General features: G+C 38.3%; 1 protein-coding gene across 7 annotated transcripts in view; it reads left to right on the forward strand.

Annotated features, from left to right (window-relative positions):
• SLC7A2 (solute carrier family 7 member 2) overlaps positions 1-23,798 on the forward strand; it is a 73,932-nt gene that overhangs the window by 32,693 nt on the left and 17,441 nt on the right. For all 7 annotated transcript variants that reach the window (XM_079909510.1, XM_079909506.1, XM_079909505.1 and 4 more), the window contains exons 2-7: positions 10,781-11,171; positions 11,652-11,807; positions 14,995-15,160; positions 16,319-16,452; positions 17,722-17,944; positions 19,820-19,959. In XM_079909510.1, the coding sequence (XP_079765636.1) occupies positions 10,796-11,171; positions 11,652-11,807; positions 14,995-15,160; positions 16,319-16,452; positions 17,722-17,944; positions 19,820-19,959 (1,195 nt within the window). In that variant the 5' untranslated portion in view covers positions 10,781-10,795. The remainder of the gene's footprint in view (positions 1-10,780; positions 11,172-11,651; positions 11,808-14,994; positions 15,161-16,318; positions 16,453-17,721; positions 17,945-19,819; positions 19,960-23,798) is intronic.

Here is a 23,798-nt window from a genome sequence, read left to right on the forward strand (position 1 = left end):
AGCTTGCATGCCTGGTACCGTAGCAGACAGCCGTCATCAAATTCAGTAGTGTTTAGGAGGATCACTGAATTGTGGCAAGATTTGATCAACAATCATCAAAGATATACAGATTTAAACGTCAGTAATCTAGAGAGCCCATTCATCTAGAATACCTTGTTTCGGGAAAACGTCATGCCAAAAACTCCTGTGTTTAGTTTTCTGACAGTTCAAAGAGATTGACATGGAAATTTTAACTATGTCGTAGAAGCATATATTTAAAGTTACTATCTGTTTATTTTTTTGTGTTTAGAATGGGAGTGCAAGTTTTAAATGGTGAAAACACAAACAAAACTGTCCTTGAATAAGTTATACTGAACTCATTCGGACATGATTCCTTCATCCCTTCTTATTGTTATCTATAAAATACATGCCTTATAAGGTTTGGATTTCTGGAGCTTGCAAATAGAATAAGAGCTCAACAGCCGATCGCCTAGCCTACAAACTTGTCTGGCCCGTCCCGCACTGTTCTCCTTCTTGACTCTTAAGGTGGCGATGCCATTTCTCCTTCTACCTAATTTCAGCTCTTGAACCCAGCACCGATCTCAGTCTTCCACATCTCAAGAGCCTTGCTTTATCCATTCTCCCTTTTGGATTTTCAACCTCTCTCTCTTGGCACTTTCCCATTGGTATCTAAACAGATTAAGTTTCTTCTGTATAAAACGCTCTTCCTTGATTCCATGGACCCCTCAGGGCATTGGCTTGAAAAAGGCACCTGAACGTATTGCTTTCATTTCCGCACTGCCCATAATTTTGCAGTGTTCAAACATTGTCCTTTCATTTCGAGCACCATCTGACACTGATGACCACTCCTTCTTTCTTGAAAGCTCACTCCTTTTTTGGGTCAGAACTTTTCCTGGTTCCTTCCGTCACTCCTGCCTCTCCTTTCCAGCTCCTCTGTGGGGGATGGTAGTGGTTCTTCTCCTTCTCCGTCTCCTTCTTCTTCTTCTCCTTCTTCTTCCCCTCCATCCCCCTCCCCCTCCCCCTCCCCCTCCTCATCCTCCTTCCCATTCCTTAAATGTGTGCATCTCGGGGCTTCCCTGGTGGCGCAGTGGTTGAGAGTCCGCCTGCCGATGCAGGGGACACGGGTTCGTGCCCCGGGTCTGGGAAGATCCCACATGCCGCGGAGCGGCTAGGCCCGTGAGCCATGGCTGCTGAGCCTGCGCGTCCAGAGCCTGTGCTCTGCAACGGGAGAGGCCACAGCAGTGAGAGGCCTGCGTACCGCAAAAAAAAAAAAAAAAAAGTGTACATCTTTGGTATTTCCTTTCCTTCCCTTCTCCTGTACAGTCTCTCCCTGGGTGATACTGTCTATTTAACTATCATCTCTATGCTGATCATTCTCAGATTTCTTGTCTTCTGTGCTCTCCTGAGCTTTGCTGAAACCACATGGCAATTCCACACATTCCTTAAAATCAGAGTGGTCAGAAAGAACCTCCTTCTTGCTAATTCCTCATAAAAGGCACACAAACCATCCAGCAGCTCTGGGTCCCAGATCCACACAGTCATCAACCCCTATATCCTCCACCTCCTAAAGGGCACTGTAGCCCATCCGTTTCTCTTCACCCCACTGCCTTTACCCTAGAAAAGGGTACAGATCACAGTCCCTCGTGCCCAGATTATCCCAGTAGCCTGTTTACCCTTCCCCTTAACTCCAGTCTTGATCTTTCTCATCCCTTCCGTATAACACAATCAGAACAATAATTGTCAAGTTGTGTATCTGGTTTAAAGTCCTTCAGGGATTCCCCACTGCCCTCAGGGTCAAGTCCAAGCCCCCTGCATGGCCTGGGGACGCCTCTGCTTACCCCTACTTCCCTCTAGCTTTTCCCCCAGCCCCTGAGCTCTATATGCATGAAACTACTTTCTGTGCCTCTGCATTTGCTGTTCCCTCAGCTCAGAGCACTCATCATCCCACCACTCCCCCCCAGCCTCCTTCCCATTGCACCTTCAGATGGCTAAATCCAACTCATCATTTCCAAGGCCTCAGATTAGACATAGCTCTCTCTAGGAAAGTTCCTCTGACCACCTGAACCCCAGTCAGAGTCTGAGTGAGGAGCCCCTCCTGTTGAAACAAGAGGGAAGGGGGCAGAGCACAACGTTTAAAAGAATGACGTAGCCCTTGAGGATGTGACGTAAATGGGTTAGAACCAACCAGGTCCAAGATGACAGAAGATTTGACTTCTAGTGGACCTTGAGCATCATTATATGCTCGTTGTAACACACTAGCCAAGTGACACACCCACCAGCGCCATGACAGTTCCAAGGCCAACCAGAAAAGGGCAAAAAGTGGGCAGTGGCCCAATTCCTGGAAATCCCCTCCCGTTCCCCAAAATAGTTGGAATAATCTCCCACTCATTAGCCTATGAAATTACCCAGTCCATGAAAACTAACCACCTGTATTTCAGGCCCTCTTGCCTTCTGAGATGAAAATGGCCCACACTCTGTCTGTGGAGTGTGTTTCTCCCAAGGCCATTCTCACCTTTTAAGACAGACCTCATTCTCTCTATGGAATGTGTGTGTATCTCTCTAAATAAATCCACTTCTTATCTATCACTTTGTCTCTCACTGAATTCTTTCTGCGATGAGACATAAAGAACCTGAGCTTCAGTCAGTCCTAAGATGAGGTGTGTGATCTCGGTGCTTTGTGACCGCCTGGAGGGGTGGGATAGGGAGGGTGGGAGGGAGGGAGACACAAGAGGGAAGAGATATGGGAACATATGTATATGTATAACTGATTCACTTCGTTATAAAGCAGAAACTAACACACCATTGTAAAGCAATTATACCCCAATAAAGATGTTAAAAAAAAAAAAAAAGACCGTGGGTTCAAGTCTCAGTCTGAATTCTGGCTGGGTTCAAGTCCCAATCTGAGTTGTGTGGTTTCACTGTGGGCCCCTCTCGCCTTCCCTTGTGCAGAAGCATTTGCTTCATGATATTGAACTGGCCGCTGTCTGCGCCGCCCACTCCACTGTAAGTGCCGTGAGGGGAGAAATTTTGGCAGCCTGTTCATGGCTGTTTCAGTGCCTAGTGGTGTGCACCGAAGTATTTGTGGAACTAATAAAAGGGTGAAAAGTGCTTTTAGGAAATCTGCAATTTTTAACAAAAAATAACCCACTAATGTTAAGGTCTACAGGCAGGGCTGTGGAGAAACTTCTCTTCTGTGACTCAGGAAACTCTTAAAAACCCTCTCGAGTATGATAAAATATTTCCAGTGCTTCCTTTATTTTCCCTCCCTTCATTAGGTGAATAATGGCTCTGCTACTGGTTTACTACTATAATTCATTGGTGAACAAAATGTTTTAAACATCTTTAGTAAGCGCTATAGAGCCTCTGTTTGCTATTTCTGGGTCTTTGACAAGGTGGAGGATGTTCCTGGCTCAGTAGTGGGCATTGGAGAAATAGTGGTACCAGGAACCCAGGTTGGATGTATGTCTAAGAATAGATTTTCTCTGCCCTATATAAAGTCACCTTTCTCAGGTAGAGGGTATATATGTCTGTGTGTGTGCATAAAGGACAGACCTAATGCATATTAAACTCTATGGGTACCTTATTGGAGAAATATATAAACAAATTCAAGTTATTCCATCAGGACACCTGCTCTAGAAAGAAGAGGAATTATCAGGAAACCCACCAGATATGGCAGGAAGTAGCAGAAGATTTGAAGGGTTGAAATCAGGAGAAAGGTTGCTGGAGCCAGCCCTACTGATACCACCTTGACCTTCATCAGTTGCCTCTGGTTTCAGGGAACAGAGATCACTCAAAATAGAGTAAGTGAACAGGAAGTTTGTTGAATGGATACAGAGGGCTCACACACTCAACAACAGGAAGGACCTGACCCATTCAATGGTGTCATTCAGATTTTCAAGAATATTGAATGAGTGTACCTGGCCTTTGGCTATTAAACCCAGAGTCAGGTGTCTGGTCCGGTTACCTGTGGCTTGGGGGATGGGAGGAGAGTGCTATGAGGAGAGCAGATTCTCTTCCAAGGAGGTGTGGGCAGGTGGGCAATGACTAAGCTGTCTGGCGAGATGGCAGCTCAACCTAGTGGCTGTGAATAAAGGATCCAAAGTCATGCCTGCTGGGTTCATCCCTGGCTCCACGTCTACCTGTGACGTTGGCTGACCTCTGTCTGCCTCAGTTTCCTCATCGATACTATGTGAGTCCTGATCTTATAGGGATATTGTGAAGGTTCATGAAAGAATAAATTAAAGGGGCTTAGTAAGCACACAGTAAGTGGTCAACAAACATCAGCCATCTTTATTAGCCTAGCACTTCGCAGAGTAGTGACGGGTGTGAAATACCTTTGCAAAGCGTATCTCTTGATGTTTGAAATGGCATGTAAAGGGTGACTGGGCTCAGCCAAGGACACTTCCTTCAGTTGCTGCTTGGAGCATGGGAACAGGTGGTACCCTCTGGCATTTGGAGTGATTTATTAGCCGGAGACTGCTCAGCCTAAATGGGAACGGGCGTCTGCCCGGGGCTGAAGCGAGCCACCAAGATCGTTGACTGTGAGTGGGTCGCTGACTGGGCAGATACTCTGATTACCCAGCTGCTGGGGGCTCTGTTTGTTCTTTTCTTTTTTTTTTACTTCCTCTCTTCTCCAACCCTAAAACAAAAGTTGGACGCTTAATTTTTTAAATTGCTCTGCATCTATTTGAATGAGACAGCTAGGTATGCCTTATTCCTGTAATTTGGCCTTTAGTAAAGCTAAATGGATTGACGTGTTTTGAAGCACCAGCTGCCTGTACAAACTAGAATTCTCCATCAGCTGTTTGCTTCCGATGTCCTTAGAAAGATGCTTGTCTGTGTCTGGATTCTGTGTCAGAAATCTTGAAATAGTTTAACTTCCTGGTAGTACCGATTTGATATAAAAGGGGAGGAAACATAAATATTATTGCCACAATGATTGTGACTTCATAGTGGTCTCAGTTGTGTCCTTCACTTTTACTTATTTCTGCATTTGTGTTCACCTATCTGGGGAAAACTTTGGAGGATGATACTGTTCAGAAATGTTGCTGTGGTGAAAAGATAAGTTTTGGACCAAATATAAGTGAAATGTATGTGAAAGGGTATTTTGTTTTCCAGAAAAATAAAGGTTTTAGGTTTGAATGCAAAAGTTTGTTGTTGTTTGTTTTTGTTTTTTACCTACCAAAGTGAACAGTTACCATTTCTGATTATCTTTTATCCTGCATTGTACTTCTGGTGTATTTTATGAGAAATTAATCTCTTAAAAGTAAGAGGAATGAAAGAAAGATCAATAATTCCATGGTATTATGTCCATATCTTTTTTTCCCCTTTCACTAAATTATTTAGCCTACAGTAAAATTTGAAAATATTTTCTGAACTTTAAAGTTATAGAAATGTCATTGCAGCTCTATTTACAGTAGCCAGGACATGGAAGCAACCTAAGTGTCCATCGACAGAGGAATGGATAAAGAAGATGTGGCACATCTATACAATGGAATATTACTCAGCCATAAAAAGGAATGAAACTGAGTTATTTGTAGTGAGGTGGATGGACCTAGAGTCTGTCATACAGAGTGAAGTAAGTCAGAAAGCGAAAAACAAATACCGTATGCTGACACATATATATGGAATCTAAAAAAATTGTTCTGAGGAACCTAGGGGCAGGACAGGAATAAAGATGCAGACGTAGAGAATGGACTTGAGGACACGGGCAGGGGGAAGGGTAAGCTGGGATGAAGTGAGAGAGTGGCATGGACATATATACACTACCAAATGTAAAACAGATAGCTAGTGGGAAGCAGCCGCATAGCACAGGAAGATCAGCTCGGTGCTTTGTGACCACCTAGAGGGGTGGGATAGGGAGGGTTGCAGGGAGGGAGACGCAATAGGGAGGAGATATGGGGATATATGTTTATGTATAACTGATTCACTTTGTTATACAGCAGCAACTAACACACCCTTTACATAATTGTAAAGCAATTATGCTCCAATAAAGATGTTAAAAAAAAAAGTTATAGAAATGTAATTGATGTTGAGTTTGGAGATTGCAAACCCCAAAGCTCTAGTTCAGAGAAAACACACACACACAATGGGGCAAAGTTCCCAGGCTTAACATGGTTTGATCCCTTTTTCCCTATCAGGCCCAAAACAGAAAGTGCAAATATCTCACCATGAAACCAGCAATCACATGAGAAAGGAAAGTTGGTTATAGGGTTCGGAGGAGAGCACCCAGTGAGGGTTTGTTGGAATGCCTGCCCCCGCAGCTCCTATCTCCCGTAAGATTTGTTGTCAGGGCCTGTGATACTGATACCGAGGATTAAGTTTGAAATTTCAGCCTTTATGTAGGGGAGGAGCTGCATTTCTGTGCAGCTAAATGCTACGTCCAACTTTCGAACTGAAGTGAAAATCCAGGATCAACTTTTGATTGTAATTAGCAGATTTTGCAAGATTTCTGTGGTTAGTGGAAAAGAGGTCTGCTCTCTATATAGTGTTGTTATATCATCAGGCCTAGGGATTTATTTGACCTAAAACTCTACATGGTCAGGTTTACAACCTGGATTGAAGAAGTTTGAGAAGGGGATAATTCCAAGTTGCTGAGGAGGGAATTTAGCTTTCTGGCAAGAATTAATAAGGGCTCCATCGGGGAGTTAGATGTCTTAAAACTGTTATACTTAGGGTTGGGGATGGGGGAAGGGACTCAGAAAGATCTATCACCAGACTCATTAAATCCACTCCCAGACTTTACTGCTGCCTGAGCTGTTGCAGACCCCTCTGAGGCTTTCTGTTGGCTAATTACATTTTCAGATCTAAGCAAATATGCACATATTTTACGCCTCAGTAGAGAGGCCACTGTCTTAGCAATTAGTAAAATAACTGTTTATTGAAAAAGGATACGTGTCTGTTTCTAGTATCACCAGAATCATTTGTGACCTCATAGGAATGTTGATTAGAGTTTTATATTTTAAGGTTCAGGTCATGGGTATGAGTGTTGCATGGGCCTCTTCCCAAAGTCTAACATCATTGTCCTTTACTTACATTTATGTAGGGTTCATACTCAGTACCAATCCTTGGTCATGGTGGCAACAGCTGACAGCGGGTATGATGGTTTGGATCATTGTCTGCTCTTGGGAAAACAGTCTCTGTCCTCCAGACCAAATAGAATCACCTTCAAAATCCTTGCATATTTTCACTGCATAGTCGTTTGCTGATGAGACAACACACCAGAGCCCAGGCAGGGACAGCAAATGCAGACATGTGTCAAAGAATAAGTATGAATGGATTTTTTTCAGCAATGAAAGGACCTTCTAGAAATGAGAGTAAGGTTGTCATAACCATTTACATAAGGAACATATCTTTTTAAATGCTTTAAAGGAAAAGTTACTAAATTTTAAAAAAGTAAATATCAAATTATATTACATTAGACACAAATATCTTATTTTTTCTCATTCTCCTATTGCCACTCTACTTCCATATATCAGTGTATCTCCACAAAAACATATTTAACAAAAGCACGGGATTCTTTTTTCTTTATTGACTATATGATACACCTGCTAGGATTTAATAAATGTTTATTTAACAACGATTCATTAAATTGACCCAGTATTTTTTTACATTGCTTTTTCCCATCTCATTATATTTCTGCAAAGTTGTTTTGTATCATAGCTTTTGCAATCAGTATTTTATCAGTTGTGCGTAGTTAAGGCTGTTTGCCAAGGACATTGCCTAACCTGTCAATTCAGAGAAGCGTTTCTGACGTCTGCATTTCTGTTACTCAAAAGCAAATGAATGCTTGACAAGTGGCAGCTTTGACTTATTTGCTCAGGGCAACGCAGAAAAACTGAACATAAAATACTTTCCATTTTTAATAGGAAAGAGGCAGTAGCAATCAGATCTTCTCTGATTACATGCTTCCCATGTAATCTGGAGTGAATTAAATTCACTTTTCTATTGACAGGATGAGGGTCACTCATTTATTCATTTTGAGTAAATGTTACTAAGAAAACTTTTCACTATTTTTAGCATTTCAAAGAAGGTTGTTTATCGGTTGGCTTGCTTATTCTTTTTTATTTTTATGCTATCTTGTGTTTGTGTGTGTGGGGCTTAGAAACTTCGAAAACAACATGGTGACCATAATACCAAAAAAAAGGATTAAAAAAATAAATAAAAGCTCACCCACAGTCATATCACTCTCCTTTCTTCTTAGTTTTCCTTGCTTCCTTCCAGATTCCTTTGCAATAGTTGTAGAATTTGTCTTTTATTCATAACACGTGAGGTTAATCATCACTTTACCAAGAGTGTTTTATTTAATTAATGACTAACAGGTGTGCCTCATTCTGTACATCAGTTGTCTCCTAAAGTTGTGTATGACATGTTCCATTTTCCTCTGATCTTAAATCATTACTAAAATTCAGTGGGTCTTCATTTCTTAGCATTTTTCAGTTGGCAGTTATCCCTAATTCTTGATCTTTGCACATCTCTTGTATAAAAATGCTTAAATATTATTGAAGGTCAGCATTTATAAATCCCTTCAACTGCCATCCTCCCACCTCAGTTGGCCTTTGTATAACTCCAACTTTTCACTTGATTCTTTTTTAAGCAAAACACTTCTCTCCCTTATCTTCTAGATGTGTTATATGAGAAATAGCTATTTAAGGGCTAGGTAAGGGTAGAAATTGATACACATTTGATTTATGGAAGTTTGATAGATTTTGACTTTGGAAGCGCAAGTATGGGCACAATGGGAGATGTCTGTTTCTGCAAATTTTTCAACAAGTATCTGTGAAGTGGTGTGCTTGGCACTGTGCCAGGTGGTGTGGCCGATAATGATGTGCAAAACTTTATTTTTATTATCAAGGAACTTTTCATTCATTTTCATTTTTCTTTAGGATTTTTCTCTATATTCTTTGAATCAGCTGCTTTCAACATCAAGGACTTGCATTTATATTGATGTGTGAATAATGTTGAGTGAGTTAGCTTTATATACTAAGGTTAGCATGAAACTGGATTATGCATATCCCAGAAATGTTTTTCTCTTATGAGCAGTAAGTCATTGAGATTCAGTATAGAAAATTTATTATACTACTATTTTTATTTATTTATTGTTTGTTTGTTTTGTTTTGTTTTTTTTTGCGGTACGCGGACCTCTCACTGTGGTGGCCTCTCCCGTTGCGGAGCACAGGCTCCGGACGCACAGGCTGAGCGGCCATGGCTCATGGGCCCCGCCGCTCCGCGCGGCATGTGGGATCTTCCCGGACCAGGGCACGAATCCGTGTACCCCTGCATCGGCAGGCGGACTCTCAACCACTGTGCCACCAGGGAAGCCCTATACTACTGTTTTTAAATGAAATAAGTTTTAATAATAGTTTTCTTTTATAGAGATTAAGGTCGAGAAATGTTCAAGGATTTATTTCATAGGATAGAAAGCCCTAAGTTCTTCAGAGAAGATGTCAAGCTGTGATTTCATGAGTTTAAGCTATTGATAATGAGTATAACAAGATTGAAGGGATAACAGTCAGCCTCTGTAGATCATTGTGCAATCAGGGTAAACATGACTCTGAACTTCTAAAAGTTAAATACATTTAACTTTATTGACTGAGAAGCTGCATATACTATTACATTCCCTATTCCTCAGTTATTTCTTAGTCTTCTGAATTATATGTCTCCGTAGACAAGGCCATATAGTGCCTTTTCATTTTTATATTTCTTTTGTATATAAGTTGTACATAGTCATTGGAGGTAAATTTAGAAACATATTAGCTATATAATATATATTGTATATTACCAGTATTACTGTTAATATTTTGGTATATTTTGCTTCAGACTTTTTACTGTAATATGTGTATTTTTTCCTTACTAAATCCACGTTTTATAACCGGACAAATTTTTTTTTTCAGTGTTAGGTTGTTTGGGCCTGTAAGGTATGGGGAGTGAGACCTTCTGTCTACCTTATTCATTCCATTTAAAAAAGAATATATCAAACTTGGCATGGACTTTGACTTTATTTATTTATTTAGAAATTGCAAGTAAATACGAATAAGCATGTGTGTTTTATTACAAATGCATACTTAAAGCATAAGTGAATAGCAGTTTTATTTAGAAAATTCTAAGCATGTTTTGGGGGGAATTCTTTTAATTCTAAAAGGTTCAAGTGGCTCCACATTAAAATGAAACAATGAAATGAAAGCAGAGCTCACACATATTTGATAAAGCTGTAGACCACATAACAATGGCGTTTTTACCTGCTTTTAGGCAACACCTAGAATGTAAGTCTGGTAAAGCTGGAGGCCATACCAGCGTTCCACACCATACTAGACATAATCTTGGCACAATCCCTGGCGTGTAATAAGGCTTAAAAAAATATGAATTCAAGGAATGATTGAAGAAAAGAGACAGAGAGAGAACCAGAAAGATGAGGTGATTTACCCCTTTGCCTGAAGCAACGACAAATAAGCCATCTCTTGGAATATATTTCTATGGGCATATCCTTAAAAATTGCAACAACAAGCAAAAATGGCAAATCTTTTTAATCCCCCAAGGCTCCTATTCCTTTGCTCCCCAAATAAGTCATTTGTGGCAGATCCTTCTAAAAGGCCACATCAGAGTGAGCTCTGAGAAAATCACAGCTTTGGCTCATTCAGCCCTCCTTCTGATTGCTCCGGGCCGCACCTCCAGCAAGGAGTAAAAGCAATCAGGTGGCACAGCTGTGCGGAGAAGCTGGGAGGGTAACTGGACGGATGACAGTTCCAGATCAGCTTTTAACCCCCTCCCTTCTCTTCTTCAGGTTGCCATCTTCAGAATGATTCCCTGCAGAGCAGCACTGTCTTTTGCGCGATGTCTGATCCGGAGAAAAATCGTCACTCTGGACAGTCTAGAAGATACCAAACTGTGCCGCTGCTTATCCACCATGGACCTCATTGCCCTGGGCGTTGGAAGCACTCTGGGTGCCGGGGTTTACGTCCTCGCTGGCGAGGTTGCCAAAGCGGATTCTGGCCCCAGCATCGTGGTCTCCTTCCTCATCGCTGCACTGGCTTCCGTGATGGCAGGCCTATGCTATGCTGAATTTGGGGCCCGAGTTCCCAAGACTGGGTCTGCCTATTTGTACACTTACGTTACTGTCGGAGAACTGTGGGCCTTCATCACTGGCTGGAATCTCATTTTATCTTATGTGATAGGTATGTTTGCAAAAAAATCAACCAAATTGGGTAAAATGGTAGAAATGGCACTCCTGAGTCAGCGGCCTTAGGGTTCTGTGATAGGTCTGCATTAATTAGCGACTAGGTGATCAGAATGTATCTGTTGATCCCTGCGTGTCTCATTTTTCTCATCTCTAAATAAAGTGTCTCCTTCTAGTTGCAAAATTCGGTGATTCTGCTTCATCTCTGAATATGCCATCACTTAGTGCGTTTGAAAACCTTTCTTAAAAAACGATAGCTCTTTAATGCAAATAAAATTGCCTGATTCCACAGTTATGGACTTGAGCATTTCATTGCTATTGTGTAATTATAAAGTTATCAAGATAATTTTATATGTGATTAAAATGTTCAATTCTGTCTGAACTAACCCATGATTATCCTAGAATAGAGTAGCAAAAGATGTTATGTTAATTTTCTCCCACTGACCTTGTATTCTCTGAACGTTCTGTGTTTTGGAAGGAACGTCAAGTGTTGCAAGGGCTTGGAGTGGCACCTTTGATGAACTTCTTAGTAAACAGATTGGTCAGTTTTTCAGGACATACTTCAAAATGAATTATACTGGCCTTGCAGAGTATCCTGACTTTTTTGCTGTGTGCCTTATATTACTTCTAGCAGGTAAGAAAACCAATTACATTTCTCCCTAAGATGAGCCGGGCTAGTTGTCCCAGGAAAATAGGTTACCACTGAATTTGGGACCTGAGTTCGAAGGTTAGGCAGCATACTTATACACATAAGTTACTATTGGACATCTGTGGGCCTTGTGACTAGCCAGAATCCCATTTTATCTTCTGTGATAAGTATGTTTCAAAAATAAATCTAAATTACATGGAATGGTAGAAATAGTACTTCTGAATCCGTGACACCTGGAATGCACTAAATAATCAGATACGGTACATAAATTTTATAATACTAATTGGAGATTTGCAGGAATGGCAACAAAGCTTCAATAAGGAAGGATATAAAATTTTTGGCCTTATTTCATCTTGTTAGTTACAACTAAGGATATTTGCAAGCATACTGTTTCTAGAAGAAATTCTGTCTTTCTATTTATGCCTATATAATGTAGACATCTGGTTGAAAAAGGGAACATATTCAAACCACCCGTCATTTTTTTAATGTAGACATTATGGAGACAAACATACTTGATACTAGAATTTTCCTGGTTTCATCAGTTGTGTAGCATAATAGTTTAGAAAGGCATAGGAATTAGAGTGACCAGGTTTTCAATTCTACTCTGCCACTTACTATCTTTAGAACATTGAGTGACGTAATCTTTCCATGACTCAGTTTGTTCATCCATAAAATGAGGACGTCAATGTTTATCTTGTGCAGGCTTTTTGCTTGCTGCATGGTAAGCTCTTAGATGGCCGGCAGTTTTATTTTGTAGGCATAGCTCATCCCTGCTGTCCCCTAATATTTGTTTTAATTATTTGAGCGTTTTCAGTTTTGATTGTCATCCTACATGGCACTCCTGCTTAAATCCATCAAGGATTGCATTAAGAATAAAGTCCATGTTTGTTCCCATTTCCTGGTTGATAGACCCTTGCTTTCCTGTCCAACCTTATCACTAGCTACTTTCTCCCTATCTTTCTATAATTTTTCCTTATAAAATTACATAATTAAAAAAATAACTTTACCCTTTAAAATGTTAGCCATTAATTTAATGTTTTAGGTAGGGCTATGGGTAGGGACATGAACAAAATTTATAGGTCCAAGTTATTTGGCATTTTCCTTCTAATGTCAAGAAAAATTGCATGAATTGTTTTTCAACAGGTGATGGGTTTTATTTGTTTCGGTTTCTCAACCGCCTAGCTAACATTAAATTAGTTACATCACATTTTATTTAAGGGTGGTTTCAGTGACCTTAAATATTCAGCTTTAATCTCTAAACGATGAGAAGCATGTAGTTATGGCACAGTTTCAGTCATTAAATTCCATGGCAAGACTCAGGCCTTGGCCTGTATTTTATGTCCCATGTTCATCAACCATCATGTCTTTTCTTTCAGGACAGGCTAAGATTACATGACAACTTTGTTCTTAGAAACTTCAAAGACCAAAACCTCCTGTTGTAATCTTTATTCATATTGTAATGCCAAATGTCTTGTCAACTGAGGCTGTTGTTTTATTAAAGATACAAGGGAAGTGTATGCAGCATTTAGATGGGAAGGCTAATTTACTGGTGGGAGTTGGGGATCTCAGAATGGAGAGTGCACTTGGGGTATTGGGAAACTTTTATAAAACTTGGCGGTGGCTTTGTTATTTTCCCACATGTGTAGTAGTATAGTGTATATTTCCAAGGTGTAGAGTTATATAGTGTTTCCTAATCTGACAGATAGTCACAGAGTCAGTAATTAATTGTACTGACCATACAGTTTTCCTTTATATTAGTATAGTTGTATTCTTGTATAATTCTGGGAATTATACAGGTAGGAGAATGAAATTCAGCTTTTCTCATCTCTACTTGGATAATTTTGTTTATTTGATCATGGGTGGTACAGATACGGGGAAGAAGCAAATATGTATGTGATATAAGCCTTTCATCACAGTTATTTCCCCAACAGTAAAAAGTAAACTTTCTTCGATTCATAATTCATATCTTATACAAGATGTGTTAAAGATATAGATATGATAGATATAATCACGAAAGTACTGGAAGGAAACAAAAGTGAATGTTTTGGGGTTAATATTAGGGAAAATCTTTCTAGAGGTAGAAACTAAAGAGGAAAAATTTATATTCTAAAACTTTCTTACATGTTTAATCAACACTAAGATTAAAAGTGCATGATAAATTGGAGAAACCATGCTCTATACATATACAGTGAGAGAGCTTATAGCATTATTGTATAAATAAGTCTTATACATCAATATGAATAAGAATAGCCTAATGGGAAAAAATGGACAATTTAAATTGGGCCAAACTTTCTGGAGACTGTTTTGATGGTGTGAACCAAAAGTCTTACATAAAGTGTATACCGTTGATATGGTATTACCTTATAGAAAATTATTGTAAAGAAATAATTAGAAAGTGTAAAAAGATGTTTATAAAAGGATGATTAGGTCAGTACTGTTTATAGTTGTAAGAAACTAACAGTGACCTGATTGTCTGTAAATATAGGAGTAAAATGTAGTGTCTCCATATAGTAGAAGAGTCTGTGATGGTTAAAAATGAGGCTATATGTTTGTTGACATGTAAATGTGTGCCTGTGTGTCTTTGTGTGTGTGTGTGCAAAATTCTGGAAAGGAAATTACACTTGATCTTTATTTCCTTTCTTTTTTTTTCTTTTCTGTATCTTCAGGTTACTTGAATAGGAAATTGATTGCATTTACAATCAGAATATAAAAATAAAACTATTAACGTGAATAGATTTAACAAAATATTTTTTGTCATGACCATTGAATCATTATTTTGTTTAATGTATTCTGTAAATATGAGGCAGACAATATGATTGAGCTTCTACTTTAAAAATGTTTCAGCCATTAACCTTGAAATGGCTTTTTAGAACAGCATTTCATTAAAATTAAGTTACTTTACCTACCCATTGATAATAAAAGCCAGTTACTAAATTGATTCATTTATCAGAGAGTTTGGGATCTCCTGGCTATGAGCACAGTCTGCATTCTGAAATCAAGTTAGTTTTATTCACAGTTAGGTGACTAAGAACTCTCAATAGAAAGGGGTAAATGTCAGTTAAATACATGAATGCTGATGAAAGGATATCCTAAAGCTTGTAACTGTCTCAGAATGCTGTTGCCTTTTCCTAAAGGTTAGGTAAACACTAAAATACCCTTTCTTTTTCCACAGGTCTTTTATCTTTTGGAGTAAAAGAGTCTGCTTGGGTGAATAAAGTCTTCACAGCCATCAATATCCTGGTCCTTCTCTTTGTTATGGTCGCTGGGTTTGTGAAAGGAAACGTGGCAAACTGGAAGATTAGTGAAGAGTTTCTCAAAAATATATCTGCAAGTGCCAGGTTAAATATTCGGGTTTTTCCTCTCCTATTTTGAGGTTTTTAAAAATATTTGCTTGCTTTTGTCTTATGTTACATTTTCCTCTAGAAAAACTGTTCTCAGACTTTTTGCTTCAGAGAACTTTCTGAAGGTCTGTTCTGTTTCAAGACTGTTCTTCCTGAATGCATAGGTGTGCTCACTACGGAGCAGCTGCTTAAAGCCATGCAGTTGCTGGTTCTTAATCTCAAGCCTGGCTCCAGTTTTAAAGAAGAGCAAGGACAGGTCCTAACCATTGGAAGGATGGTTTTTTCCCTCCAAAGATTTGTCACCTCAAAATAACAAAGAGCATTTCTGAGTCATGCATCCTTTAGTTTTTCCTTTGGGGACACTCTTTGGTTCCATTGCATCCTTTCAACCTTGTAGTAATTTTCACGCCTGCTGGTTTTTTTGAGAATGTTATTGATTGCATAAGCAGAATTGTCTATGTATTTCACTTTAAACCTGATAATCTCAAATATTAAATTAATTATATATGAAAGGTTTCATCCTAAGATTTAGTTAAGCATAATATTCCTATGTGTAAATAAGATTACAAAAATGTCTATTACATGAAGTCATGTACATGTACATGTTTTTCTTTACATATGTTGTTTGTAGCCATTCTGATGAGGCAAAAATTTAGTATCCTCTGGTTTTATATAATTTTTCACATGTAATAGAATATTCAACTTCAGTATTATTAATCAAGATTAGAGAATTTTATTTCACTTTGTCAAAAGTCCTCTTAGTAAATTTTTCAGATGTACAGTCTGCCCCACTGTCCACAAGAAGAGAAAGTTTCTTGTCTTTATTTCAGATCATGGCCCATATATGGGGTCTCTGTTCTCAAAATCCTGCCTGGCTGTGAGTTCCAGCCAGAGTGGATCTGAGTCTTCTGCTTATGCTAATGCTCAGCCTCTAGCTGAGTGCTGGTAACCGGAGAGGGGTGCCATTATTGAGAACACCACCCCATCCTCTAGGATAGGGTGAAAAAAATCAGAGTTTACCTTCAGTTTTGTACACATCAGCTTCCAAGGGCTGATGAACACAATAACCTTCCGAGGCTGTAGTTTGAGACAAATCGCTTGAAGAAGCAGTTTTCTAGGAAAATGACTTTCCAATGTGCTTCTTCTCTTCCTTAGGGAGCCACCTTCTGAAAATGGAACAAGTATCTATGGGGCTGGTGGCTTTATGCCTTATGGCTTTGCAGGAACTTTGGCTGGGGCTGCAACCTGCTTTTATGCCTTTGTGGGATTTGACTGCATTGCAACAACTGGTAAGAGCAAACTCTTAGCTCTATGTCGAAGGAAAAATTATTCTTTGAACCACATGAGTACCCATAGGTGACAACAGAGGTTCAAGGGAAGAGAGTGGAATTTGGGATAATAAGGGCTGGTTCCAGACCCAGAAGTAACACCTGCTGTATAAAAAGAAACTTAGTGAAACCCTCTGAGCTTTGGTTTCCATATTGGTAAAATCAGGAGAGCAATACCTACCTCTCAGATGTTATGAAGGGTACCTAAGATTATGAAAAATACTTTGCAAGTTGTCAACTACTTTGTAAGTGTTGGTCATAATTACTACCCTTAACCTTTGGTCTGAAAGTGCTTTGGTCTGAAAGTGCTATCACAGTGAGTAACAACGATGATCATGCTCTTAAATTGTTTCTTCTTTAACAGGACAAAATACGTTGTGGTAATTCTTTTCTCTTTATCCTGTACAACAAAGTAATCATGCTACAATTAGTCTCTAAATGCTTCCTCTGGGTTCACATTATTGCATGGCCTTATAATTGACCATATTTTGGGTGTTTCAACTGCCAAATTGTATTAGAAAGATTGAAAAAGTGCTGTTTTTTATTAAAACTAAAATTTAATATAAATCAATGCACTGAGTAGAAGTTTGTCTTCATATATATGGAAGCCTTCATAATTCTTCTGAGCCTGAAGAATGCCATGATGTGTAATCTCTGTGGAGGAATCATTTTCCAAATGGATTAAGATTTCTATTCTATCCCTAAACATTTAATAGTGCTGGGATAACATATTTTTTCTTTCTGGAAATGGGAAACTGACTTGCAGGATTTCTTGCTTTCTCTTCTTGCCTCTGGGCTTTGATCTTTTTTATTTTATTTTATTTTATTTTTTCTTTTTTTTTTTTTTTCCGGTACGCGGGCCTCTCACTGTTGTGGCCTCTCCCGCTGCGGAGCAGAGGCTCCGGACGCTCAGGCTCAGCGGCCATGGCTCACGGGCCCAGCCGCTCCGCGGCATGTGGGATCCTCCCGGACCGGGGCACGAACCCGCGTCCCTTGCATCGGCAGGCGGACTCTCAACCACTGCGCCACCAGGGAAGCCCGGGCTTTGATCTTTATGTGACAGCACAGGACCCTCAAGAAGAGAAGAAACGTCATGTAGCATAGATGGAGCAAGCTGAGAAAACAGAAGGGACAGAGCTGAGTAGAATTACTATGAAGGAGAAGAAGAATTCATGTTTTACCTCTTCCTGTTTTATTAACTATGCAAATCTTTCGTTTATGTTTCCTTAGGTGAGGAAGTCCGGAATCCTCAGAAAGCTATTCCTATTGGAATTGTGACTTCTCTGCTCGTTTGCTTTATGGCCTATTTTGGGGTCTCAGCAGCTTTAACACTGATGATGCCATACTACCTCCTCGATGAGAAAAGCCCCCTTCCTGTAGCGTTTGAGTATGTTGGATGGGGTCCAGCCAAATATGTCGTTGCAGCAGGCTCCCTCTGTGCTTTGTCAACAAGGTACATTGCATTGCCTTTGGGGCAGGGCTGTCTGGGCTACTGCAAGGGTAGTCAGTGCCTAAAGAACTGCTTTTGTATGTTTTAAAAATAATCCTAATAGGAGGAACACATTATACAACTGTATTCTCTGAATAGTTCGCCCAAATTGCCATATCAAAATCTTAAGTGATAAAAATGTTTCCCCCGTCAGTTAAAACTCAGTTTTTCAAGATAATGATGATCCAAGCTTCTGTGGATATATATGGCATTAATACACACTTATTATATATTTCATACATACTCATATATATATATATATATATGTACTGTAAAACTTTACAGTGCTTATACTAGTATGTTCCCCTGCTGGCTTTGGTGTTACTTGTAGTGCTACAGACAATTGAGACCTTATGTGCAGACTTGACATTTTCTGCTGTCTTTTAAAATAATATCAAGTCTGTAATGAGTGGAAGCTATATGCTGTGGCATTGTTAAGTATAATGTGCTTTTTATTATGAAGCACTGAGACTTTTTCCTGTCAGCACTGATCAGAGTGAATTTGGTGTAGAAATGGAAATTACTGTTCTCAAGTTAATGGTGGAAATTTGTATAAATCTATGCGAAAAGAATAGTTGAATCTCAAGTATTCAGATTTTCAGTAGCTGCTTATTTTATTTTATTTATTTTTTTTCAGTAGCTGCTTATTTTAATATTTTATGATTCGTTTCTCAAGTTTCCTGAGCTACTTATATTTTAATTTAACATGTGATCATAAGATATTTCATTTGAGTTTTATAGTGTGCTATACTTAGAGCATTCTTACGAAGAGGAAAATTAATCTCTGCTTGATTACTAATTTTTTGAAGTGAAAATAATTTTCTAAAAGTCTGAAATTGGAAAAAGAATTTTTTTTGTATAATTCATCAGCCTAGCTTTTTTTCCCCTCAAACTGTCTTTTATTTTGTATTCAAGATAATATTAAGCAGCAATTAGAAATTACCCCTGTCGGTTTCTTAGCCATCTGCCAGTGTTGAGGTTTATTCTAAATAGTTTCAGAAATCTGAACTGTGGTGATACCTTGCCACCATGGTCTTAGAAGAGAGATGGACAAAGATTTATTTGTGGCCAACTCAACCCAGCTTTATTAAAAGATAAAGAAGACGGATTTAAAAAATATATTTTACTTACTTTCTCTTTCAGTGGTTATTTTTTACAACTAATTCATGTATGGAATGATGCAGCCAGTAAACACACAAGTAATTCAAAACATCTAAAGCAAAAAATCATTTTCTTAAACTGCACTGTTACTAACGTTTAATTGCGGCTGTTTTTATGTACTAAATATACAGTGAGTTGATTTTTTATGTGTCTTTTTCTGTCTTGATTATCTTATGATGCTAAGAATTATTAATTTGATCAAAGATCACACTATATGAGGAAAAATAATGGTAAAATAAATATGAAAAATGTGTAGTTATTGAATAAATGAAGTGACTATACTATAAAATCAAATTACTTAATCTTTTCTGTAATTACATATCAATTTATAAATTTTATTTTCTAAGTTAAAAATGTCTTAATGATATAATTGGGGTTTTTTTGGTCTTAATTCCTTAGTTTTAATCTAGTAGTAATCATGGGCCTGCACAAATTATTTGCAGTATTGTTTTTAGTCTGATAATTGTGCTGGGCAAATATCTGTAAGAGAATAATAAGTAGCACAATGGTTAATTGGTATCTATTTTTAAATGCCCAATCATAATACATTTTAAAAACAACAAGACTTCATAATCACAGCTGTGATGCTGAGTTTTATGCGATTACTTAATTTCAGTTCTGGGATGTAATCTTGCATGAATGTGTTTGCCATACTGCATGTGTTTGCTTTTTATTCAGTCTTCTTGGATCCATTTTCCCAATGCCTCGTGTAATCTATGCTATGGCGGAGGATGGGTTGCTTTTCAAATGTCTAGCTCAAATCAATTCCAAAACGAAGACACCAATAATTGCTACTTTATCATCGGGTGCGGTGGCAGGTGAGAGAGTTGACTTTTATTAAGTAAAGGGGGATCTTTTTTCATCGAGGATTCTGGAAAAAAAATTAGGTCGTTTTCTGTTTTTATGTATATAAAGATTAATAACTTCTTTGTGAATATTTCCGATTTTGAATTTCTTTTTTGCTGTAGGTTCTGTACTTTAGTGTGTCCAGTCTTTACCAGTATATACTCATCTAGAATAATACTTGTAATAACTCACATGTGGATTATGAATTTTTCTGTTCTAGTCTTCTGGGTTCCATGTTTCCTTTGCCCCGAATTCTGTTTGCCATGGCCCGGGATGGTTTACTGTTTAGATTTCTTGCCAGAGTGAGTAAGAGGCAGTCACCAGTAGCTGCCACATTGACTGCAGGGGTCATCTCTGGTAAGCTTTACAAACATAGGATTCTTCAACATTGGACTTGAGCATTTTATGCGCATGCATGGACTTATAAAGAGGGTCTGCTTGCTGTGCATGTAAGTTAAGAACAAAATCACTGATAAATTAGGGTATAAACATTGGAATCACATCTGCAAATTGTGGTGGCGGTGCTCTACCGAAATTCATAACTGACCCTTTGGGATTTGGTCCTATTTCGTTATCTTAACCTTTGGGGCTTCTAACAAATGCGCAAAGGTTTGTGATGGTTCTTCACTATATATCAGCTATCAAATGCTTTTCAGATCGATGAATGACCACATAAAATTATTTATTGACACACGAAATGTTAATTAAAGAATGATTACTTAATACTTGAATTGTTAATTAAAAATAATGATTCAATATTTTCTTTTTCGTCCAGGATTTAAGTTGACTATTGCTAAACGACCATAGGATTTTTGAAAAGCTAAAGTTTACCCATTCTTAATTAAATATAAGAAATGTCAAAGATAATTTATACTTGGTCATTGTTATCACTGCCCTCAGTATGGTGGCTAACCCCACTTCCTGGGCCATCATGGTTCTCTAAGAGTTACTAATACCTATACGGTCATAAACCCCATTAGGAATCTATTTTCCCTTTCAACAGTTTTGATATTAAGTCATGTTAAAAAAAAAACAACACAAACTCCATTTGCCTACCTTTTGGCATGTCATAATATCCACGTAAAATGTTTTTGGACAGATCCTTTTTTTTTTCTCACAGTTCTTTTTAAATTTTTTTAATATGTCTTTATTGGAGTATAATTACTTCACAATGCTGTGTTAGTTTCTGTTGTACAACAGAGTGAGTCAGCCATATGCATACATATATCCCCATATCCCCTCCCTCTTGAGCTTCCTTCGCACCCTCCCTATCCCACCCCTCTAGGTACTCGCAAAGCACCGAGCTGATCTCTCTGTGCTATGCCACTGCTTCCCACTAGCTATCAGTTTTACATTTGGTAGTGTATATATGTTGATGCTTCTCTCACTTCACCCCAGTTTCCCCTGCTCCCCGTGTCCTCAAGTCCATTCTCTATGTCTGTGTCTTTATTCCTGCCCTGCCACTAGGTTCATCAGCACCATTTTTTTTTAGATTCCATATACGTGCGTTAGCATAAGGTATATGTTTTTCTCTTTCTGACTTACTTCACTCTGTATGACAGACTCTAGATCCATCCACCTCACTACAAATAACTCAATTTCGTTTATTTTTATAGCTGAGTAATATTCCATTGTATATATGTGCCCCATCTTCTTTATCCATTCATCTGTTGATGGACATTTAGGTTGCTTCCATGTCCTGGTTATTGTAAATAGTGCTGCGATGAACATTGTGATACATGACTCTTTTTGAATTATGGTTTTCTCAGGGTATGTGCCCAGTAGTGGGATTGCTGGGTCATATGGTAGTTCTATTTTTAGTTTTTTAAGGAACCTCCATACTGTTCTCCATAGTGATTTTATCAATTTACATTCCCACCAACAGTGCAGGAGGGTTCCCTTTTCACCACATTCTTTCCAGCATTTATTGTTTCTAGATTTTTTGATAATGGCCATTCTGACTGGTGTGAGGTGATACCTCATTGTAGTTTTGATATTTCTCTAATAATTAGCAATGTTGAGCATCTTTTCACATGCCTCTTGGCCATCTGTATGTCTTCTTTGATGAAATGTCTATTTAGGTCTTCTTCCCATTTTTTGATTGGGTTGTTTTTTTTTTGATATTGAACTCCATGAACTGTTTGTATATTTTGGAGATTAATCCTTTTTCTGTTGTTTCATTTGCAAATATTTTCTCCCATTCTGAGGGTTGTCCTTTTGTCTTGTTTATCGTTTCCTTTGCTGTGCAAAAGCTTTTAAGTTTCATTAGGTCCCATTTGTTTATTTTTGTTTTTATTTCCATTATTCTAGGAGGTGGGTCAAAAAAGATCTTGCTGTGGTTTATGTCAAAGAGTGTTTTTGCTATGTTTTCCTCTAAGAGTTTTATAGTGTCTGGTCTTACATTTAAATCTTTAATCCATTTTGAGTTTATTTTTGTGTATGGTGTTAGGGAGCATTCTAATTTCATTCTTTTACATGTGGCTGTCCAGTTTTCCAAGCATCACTTATTGAAGAGGCTGCCTTCCCTCCATTGTATGATCTTGTCTCCTTTGTTGTAAATTAGGTGACCATATTTGCATGGGTTTACCTCTGGGCTTTCTATCCTGATCTATATTTCTGTTTTTGTGCCTGTACCATATTGTCTTGATTACTGTAGCTTTGTAGTATAGTTTTAAGTCAGGGAGCCTGATTCCTCCAACTCAGTTTTCTTTCCCAAGATTGCGTTAGCTATTTGGGGTCTTTTGTGTTTCCGTACAAATTGTAAAATTTTTTGTTCTAATTCTGCGAAGAATGCCATTGGTAGTTTGATAGGGATTGCATTGAATCTGTAGGTTGCTTTGGGTAGTATAGTCATTTTCACAATATTGATTCTTCCAATCCAAGAACATGTTATATCTCTCCATCTATTTGTATCATCTTTAATTTCTTTCATCAGTGTCTTATAGGTTTCTGCGTACATGTCTTTTGTCTCCCTAGGTAGGTTTATTCCTAGGTATTTTATTCTTTTTGTTGCAATGGTAAATGGGAGTGTTTCCTTAATTTCTCTTTCAGATTTTTCACCATTAGTGTATAGGAATGCAAGAGATTTCTGTGCATTAATTTTGTATCCTGCAACTTTACGAAATTCATTGATTAGCTCTAGTAGTTTTCTGGTGGCATCTTTAGGATTCTCTATGTATAGTATCATGTCACCTGCAAACAGTGACAGTTTTGCTTCTTCTTTTCCAATTTGTATTCCTTTTATTTCTTTTTCTTCTCTGATTGCTGTGGCTAGGACTTCCAAAACTGTGTTGACTAAGAGTGGCAAGAATGGACATCCTTGTCTTGTTCCTGATCTTAATGGAAATGTTTTCAGTTTTTCACCATTGAGTGTGATGTTTGCTGTGTGTTTGTCCTATATGGCCTTTATTATGTTGAGGTAGGTTCCCTCTATGCCCATTTTCTGGAGAGTTTTTTATCATAAATGGGTGTTGAATTTTGTCAAAAGCTTTTTCTGCATCTATTGAAATGATCATATGGTTTTTGTTCCTTAATTTGTTAATGTGGTCTATCCCATTGATTGATTTGTGTTTATTGAAGAATCCTTGCATTTCTGGGATAAATCCCACTTGATCATGGTGTATGATCCTTTTAATATGTTGTTGGATTCTGTTTGCTAGTATTTTGTTCCAGATTTTTGCATCTATGTTCATCAGTGATATTGCTCTATAATTTTCTTTTTTTGTGATATCTTTTTCTGGTTTTGGTATCAGGGTTATGGTGGCTTCGTAGAAAGAATTTAGGAGTGTTCCTCCCTCTGCAATTTTTTGGA

The sequence above is a fragment of the Stenella coeruleoalba genome (assembly GCF_951394435.1).
Source record: "Stenella coeruleoalba genome assembly, chromosome: 21".
Taxonomy (NCBI): domain Eukaryota; kingdom Metazoa; phylum Chordata; class Mammalia; order Artiodactyla; family Delphinidae; genus Stenella; species Stenella coeruleoalba.